Source organism: Amphimedon queenslandica, unplaced genomic scaffold (genome assembly GCF_000090795.2).
Source record: "Amphimedon queenslandica unplaced genomic scaffold, v1.1 AMPQUscaffold_13426, whole genome shotgun sequence".
NCBI lineage: Eukaryota > Metazoa > Porifera > Demospongiae > Haplosclerida > Niphatidae > Amphimedon > Amphimedon queenslandica.
The window spans coordinates 129,321-136,855 of record NW_003546338.1 but is presented as its reverse complement, the minus strand read 5'-3'; the positions used below and the strand labels follow the sequence as shown (position 1 = coordinate 136,855).

Genomic DNA, 7,535 nt, shown 5'->3' with positions numbered 1-7,535 from the left:
AATCACTACATAGCATAGAATAGCCATAGGGACCAGTCTAAGTCATGCTAAATCTCTTGACTTGTCATAGTCTATTTCCCTCTTTTTATCAAGTTATTTTCTCTTTATTTCTGCATACCCCATAAGGTTCTCTTCCCCTTGCATGCAGTTCATCAATGACCGCGCCCCCTAACAGGAAGCAATGGCTACCAGCAACTTTAGCAAGCTCTAGCTTTCCCAAAGCAAGTCCAATGCAAGAATGCAACTAGGAATAGTCTATTTGGGTAGTGTACATTAAAAATAAGCAATAATCTCAAATTTCATTTTCGCGTGCAAGCCTCACTTTAACGAAGTAGCTTCGTTACATAATTATTCTGCATTATTATTTGTCATATATTGTAGGGCACATTTATGTATGTGCTCACTAGTATAACAGGCTATACAGGTTTGTTAGTAACAAAATGTACTTGATAATATACGTATATAGTTATCATAATCAAAATAGAAATCTAAAATTCAGCTATCAAAAAAACGTTACTCTAACTAATCGAAATACAGATCTAAAATCACCTTTATACTACAACTTAATAAAATCTCTAATAATTCTAAGGAAAATTCTACACTACATAAGCTTAAATACACTACTATTCACACATTGTCTTATGCACACAATAGTTTGTCAGCGATACTGGACCAGGTATGCTGGATAATTCTGAGTATCTTTATAGACTACGAAAATGGTTGGGTTGTTTATGTCGTTGACTGTAGAGTCGTATAGAACTGCAGGATTTTGCTGATTTGGTTTCATTGGTGGTACTATCGTATTAGTGTCACCACGAGTATACTCACCAGTCAAAACTTGAACATAAAACATATAGCGATGCTTGTTAACACCCGGATCAGCATATTTATGTGAATAGGCTGAATTAGTAGCAAAGTATACTCCTTTTCCAAATGCAGTAGCTATAAACATTCAATAAATTAAATATACAGTGTGTTAATCTTATACTAACCATGTTTTCCAGCAAAGCTACGATTAAAACCCTGAGTATTGATTTTTTCTATTGTCTCATGGTTTGTTCCATGCCATAGATGTCTCTCATTAATGTGACCAACTGGATTACGCATGTCCATTTCTTTCTTTGCCAAAGCATATTGCTTGTATAATGCTGGAATTTGAATACGCTCGATGCTTAAAATCTCAGTGTATTGTTGACCACGATTCATAGTTTGGGTAAAGGCTCTCTCTACACCAATATATTCAGGGCTAGTTGGTGGCAACTGCACTAAATGAAAAAATTTTTCTTTCCCTTGATCTAAAGGCATTGGACTCCAAATCTCAGGTAAAGGAACTAGAATAAAAATAATTATTACTAAACATTTTAGCTTTACATGATTTACCATCAATTTTTATACGTTTGACCCGAGCAGTTGCATTTGTTGTCAAGTCCCTGTCCGTCATTTTAGTAAAATCAATTACAAAGTTGTGATCTGTTGAAAGAAATTCTTTCTCTTCTCTCTGATAAGCTTGCTCAATTTCATAGTTTAATATTTCATCATATTCCTCCTCATTTCCTGATGATGGCATTTGCACCCAACGAATGCTCTGATAAAGGGTATCAGCTAGTGTCTGTTGAACTTCTGCTTCACTTATTTTTTGTAAAATATTTTGAATGTCGCTTCGAACTTTATGGACATCCTGAAAACCACGAAAAGTTATTATTCCTCTCTCTTGATCAATATCAATCTTTACGTTAGAGCTAGCTGCAATGGATGATATTTCATGAAGTCCTTCGGCTGACAATGCTGCAATATGCTTGTCTTCTATTTTGAGGTCAATAAAATTTTCTTTAACTGTTTCTCTAATTTGTTGCTCAGCTTTTAATATTGCTTCATTTGTTTTTCCAAATATATCGAGCACAACTTCGAATTCCAAAGTAGGAGTATCTTTGAAATAAGATCTGCTTTCATGACTATAACCAACAGCTGATGCAACAGCTGAGCGAAAAGCTTTTGCCTTGCTCAGAAAACCAGATTCTTGCCCGTTTGTCCATGACTTGAGTGCTTCTTCATAATGCTGAACAATTTCAGGTGACAATGTTGTATACAAGACACGAATAACTTTCATATGAATTGGATTAGTAGCTACAAATTTCTGTGATGCATCAACAATGGCTTTTGGTACTATTGCATGGCTTTGAAATTGAGCTGGAAAGACTATTGACTCAAACTGATCTTTTTCAGCCTTATCTAAACAAGCGAAACTAAATTTCTTCTGCTCATGAGTACTCTGATGAAATGCAACAGGAAGAGTCATCTTTCTTCCAACACCTCCTGAATTTTGTATAAGTTTCATAAGTGGTTTTTTTTCTACTAGAGAAGCAGCTGCATCATATGTGACTGTGACATCAGAGCTATCATTTCCAATTTCTCCTTCTAAAAGTTCTAACTTCAGAGGGTGACTTTGTGAAAGTGAGAATTCCTTTCTCTTTGTTGCAACTGCATTGAGTTGTTGATACACTTTGTTGAATTCATCATACACAGTCTGTTCGTAAATAACAAAACGAACCAATTCAATTGTTGTGTTTCCCTTATTTTTCTTCAGGTATATTGCCGTTTCTTCTAGTAGTGCTTTAGCCACAATATCATTAGGGTACCCCAGTTTACCAGCACCAATAGAGGTCATTGAAAGACTCTTAACTTTCAATCTAGTGCATTCATCTAAACATTTCACAGCAATTTTTCTCAAAACCTATAATTAATGATTAGAATTCAAAAAGAGACAAATCATGTACCTTTTCAGGTTCTTCACTTGAAGTGCCACGTGACTGTAGTATTGCATGAAGAATATACTTTGCTTTAAGAGAATGACCTTTAGTTGCAATAACACTACCAAATTCTATTGGTTTTTTTAAAGCATCACATTCTTTTTTCAATTCTGGGCCAGCATGTTTTGTTAAAACTTGTCCTACAACTCCTTTAAGTTCCAGATTAGGATTATTTGTAAATACAACAGCTTCTTCCTATTGTAAAATTTTGGAGTAATTCTTATTATTGTAAAAATAATTTTTACCTGAAAATCAGTTACACTCCCTTTAGTAATTAAGAGTGATTGCATAGATTTACTATCAAAATTAGTAGCTCTAGGTGACTGTTGCCCTAATCTTAATACTTTCTGAAATTTTTCAAAAATATCTTGCTCATAAATAACAAAATGAACTAATTTCAGTGTGGTCTTTCCATTATTTTTTTGAAAAAAGGAGACTGTTTCTTCAATGAGAACTCTAGCAACAATATCAGGAGGGTATTTGAGATTGCCAGCTCCAATCGATGGCATTGACAATGATTTGACTTTTAGACGAGTGCATTCATCTAAACAATTTCTTACAACTTCTCTTAATACCTGTATAAACATAAAAATTTGTAATAATTTAAAATAATACCATATAGCACAAATTTTTTGAGGGCTGTACATTTCACTAATTTTGCAATTTTTGAAGATTTACAAAAAATTACTTTTGCAAAAATCATTATTACGGTACAAGATGGCAGACTGCATAAATTCGTGAAATTAATTCCACAAAATAGATTTTTAGGCAAATTCGCGAAATTTACAGTCCTCAAAAATTTTGCGCTATACAGTAATAAGTCACTCACCCCTTCAGATTTTCTATCATAATTAGGTAAGATGACATGGAGTACATGTTTTGAGTTCCTCAATTTGTAGGCTTTTGTTGCAACCACACTACCAGTCTTAAAAGGCTTCGTTAAAGCATCACATTCTTTTTTTAAGTCAGGCCCTGCTTCTTTTAATAAAACTTTTGAAACGTATCCTTCAAGTTTTAGATTCTCGTCAGTAGTATTGACCAGAGCCTCTTCCTATGAGATACAGAAATTATTTTAAAATTTTATCAGCGGTATATGTGTACTATATAGTATGGGCAGAACTTTGGATGTAAAGGAAGTGGCTACTTAAGTGTGTCATGGGAAGTTGGCAGGGGAGGACACGTATGATTGGGAAGTGGCAAGGGAGGGATAAGTCAAAACACGGTGGGGGTACTGAAAAGTGTTCCCAGATTAAAGCATGTATAATTTAACTGGCAGAATGGGTGATTTCCAATCACCTTATGTGGGTTCGAGGCCTGCTACATGCAGACAAGGATCCCAATAACTAATCGCAGATTGGGGGAAAGTAAAACATTAGAGGGACAAGCCTAAGCAAAATGAGCAAGCAAAGCAATTGCACAAATCTAAATACAGTAGATCTTGTTGCATTAATCTTGCTAGACTTGCTTAAATTGCTTATTCACTGAATGAAGAAGATTGTCATCTGCTTTTTAACCTAGGCTAACTGCTAGAGAAGTCTTTGGACAGCAGTTTAGTATTATCTTGCTGAGCGTTTGCTGCAAATAAGCTCAGACTTGCTGACGGCCGCCATTGTAATTGTGACCACACCTGCTTTCAATGAAATTATTATTAGGGTTAATCAGAAATAATTAAAGTTAGCGCGGACTTAAGTTAGCGAATTTTTTAAAATCGCTAAAATTTGCTAAATTAAATACCTGCAAACAATTGTCTCCTTAAGGTAACAAGAAAGCATTTTTTTATTTTAGGAACCAAAAATATAGGATATTACTTGGTTAGTCTCAGCCCAGCCCCTTCCGCTGGGCCGAGACTATTACCTGGTATGTAATTGTGGTTAACACCATATATGTGTATTAGGGGGAATTAACCCAAATTAGTGAAAAAGTGCAATAGAGGAATAGCTAGCTGGGGCATTATGCAAGGGGTCAAATCAAGGGGATTAGGAGGGAAGTTGACTAATCCCAGCTGGCAAAAGCTGGCTCATTTGGGGTGAAATATAAACGGGTGAGGGGACCTGAGCTTCTAGGAATTGAAACATCTTAGTACCAGAAGGGATAAATCAAGCGAGATACCATTAATGTTAAAATAAAAGCTCTGCTCAGTACAGGTACCATGCAACTATTGCTCCAAATAGCCAGTAAACCCACTGATCCAAATGTTGCAAGTTTGAATTTTAGTTTTGATCATGCAATTTTTTGCCCTTAAGAAATAAGTGCCTAAGCTTTTATTTAAACATTTATGGTAATTTGTTATTAGCTCAAGCTATGGTATGATAGAAACAGCATGATAATTCCATGATTTTAATCATGTGCTCCTGGTCATAGGCAGCAGCAGGGTCGGGCATGGATTGGCAATGCCTGACCAAAAATTTTGACGGGAAATTATAATTTAATTAATGGCCTCATTTTTAGTCATGAATAATTATCATAGCTAGCAAGAAACAGCCTTTTCTGCTTTCCTTTGTCAACAAGCTTTCCAGGAGGACCAGGACTAGTACTTTACAGGTTGAATAGAGCTTTACAGATGAGACAGGGGGCCTTTTAGGCATATTTTTATGGTATATCATATTGTATGCGTGCGTTGAGTATACGCCCAAATTATGCGCAAAAAAGGTGGGTGTGGTCAAAATCATGGCATGCTTTGCGTGCCATTTTTTGCCCGACTGCTCTTCCAATCCTGCTGCCACCTATGCTCCTGGTGTAGAACTACTCAAGTTTTATATTATAAGAAGGTTGATTCTGAGCAGTATATTTTGAGTTATAATTAATTTTATGAAATACAAGCAAATACTTGAATTTAATGTCAAATTTACTCTTAATGTGTATTATTATATTATTTATTATTATTATTATCATTATTACTAGTGTTTATACCTACTGTTTTATTTTGCTTATTCTTACTATTAATGCTTATATAATAATATATGCTTTCATTCACTTTTGCCACCAAGATTCCTGACTAACTGTTCAGTACCACAGTTTACTTTTGAATATGGGTACAAGTTTACAAAATTTTAAGTGTATAAAATTTTGTGTTTCTGTGAAAAGCTCCTATTTCAAGGGCATAACTTTTTGCATGTGCAAGCATGTGCATATGTACACATGCTGCACATGTGCAGTATGTTCCAGTATTAATTTTTTTAGATAAGAAATGACACCCCTGAAGCTAAACACCCCACTCAATTTTATATCCATATTATGGTAAATATAATTATTTTAGTAATAAAATGATACTTACCGGGTAGTCAATTATGCTGCCTTGTGATATTTTGATATATTCAAGACTAGTCCCTAATTCAGGTACACTATAAGATGGTTTATGTTTCTTAGTTTTTCTTTTTGGATATTGCTGTGCAGCAATAGTTGTTAGAGTTGGTAGCACACTTGATGCTGAAGATGCATTTGGTGCCAGATGAGGTACACTTAAAGGCCTAAGGCTTTCAAAAGTTGGTGGTTGTTCCAATAAAATATCTGACAGATAATTCTTGGCTACTTGCAGAAAAACCTCGACATTTTCTTCAATTATGACAAAATAAACTTTTCTCAGTTTAGTTGGTTGTTCTGTTTTGCTAAATTCAACTACAGCTTCAAAATGAATATTAGCACAAACAGCAATAGGAAAACCAAAATTACCACCTCCAATAGCTGGGAAGGCTACAGACTCATAATTTTTCGCTAACTCGAGACTCTGAAAAATTGCCTGTTTTAATGTTGCACAGGAATTTTGCTTGTCTTCAGCATGATATCTTGGACCAACTGCATGAACAATTGCTTTAAATGAAGAAGGAAGGTTACCAGTTGCAGTGAAATGCACAGCTGTTCCAGTAGCTACCTTTTTGTTTTTTCTGATGTAATCATTCGATTCCTGTTGAATGCTTGGGCCACCTTTCCTTGCAATTGCTGCAGCAATGCCTCCTTTGTGCTTTAATTCTTCATTTGCAGCGTTGACAATCACTTCAGCTTGATTAAACTCAGTTAAGTCACCAACAACTACGCACACAGACATCATTTCTTTTGTAACACCAGTGAAAACTTCTTTAAAAACGTTCGGAGACATTCCCTTCACTTCTACTTCAATGCATACTCCTGCAGCATTTTCAATACCTTTCAATATTAGTGCATTGTTTGAGAGAAAATATGAATAGACACCAGCTTGTGAAAGAATTATTTTCTTTGATTCAACTGATACTTGATGGGACAGAATATCCTCCTTAGCTTCTTGAACAGCTCTTGTTTCTCCTCTGATAACAACATATGGTTTTGATGTATCTGGCTTTGAAGAAACTATATCAATACCTTTTGTTTCCAGGCTTCTCTTTACTTCAGACCATTCAACTTTCAATTCAGTATGAAACAAACGCCACACACCTTTACTAAAATTGATTGTTTCAGAAACAGAGCATGCTTCGTTAATAAAACCCATGAGCTCATTAATGACATCATTAACATCTCCAGCAGTACTGGCAACAGTCAGCTCATTTCCATTAATTGTAGAAAAAAACGAATATTTCTCAGCAAGGTTAAATTTAAATTTTGAATAATCATCTCCTTCTACTTGATTCTGAAAAGACAAAGGTATTTTACAAGACTCAGTAGCTATGGCCTGCTTAATAGTGTCAGCCAATTCTTCTGCCAGAGATGCATGCTTATTTGAATGCAATAGATAAAGGCACTGATTAACGCCATCTGTCG

At 35.1% G+C, this 7,535-nt stretch overlaps 1 protein-coding gene across 1 annotated transcript; it reads right to left on the bottom strand.

Annotated features, from left to right (window-relative positions):
• Window positions 1–465: 465 nt before the first annotated feature.
• LOC100638978 (poly [ADP-ribose] polymerase 14-like) lies at window positions 466–7,529 on the bottom strand. The gene is made up of 7 exons (XM_019995993.1): window positions 6,082–7,529; window positions 3,637–3,858; window positions 3,053–3,382; window positions 2,775–3,002; window positions 1,381–2,731; window positions 993–1,331; window positions 466–942 (listed from the first exon to the last, which is right to left on the bottom strand). The coding sequence occupies exons 1-7, from the start codon at window positions 7,264–7,266 to the stop codon at window positions 659–661; spliced, it is 3,939 nt and encodes a 1,312-aa protein (XP_019851552.1). The 5' UTR covers window positions 7,267–7,529; the 3' UTR covers window positions 466–658.
• Between the last annotated feature and the right edge of the window lie 6 nt (window positions 7,530–7,535).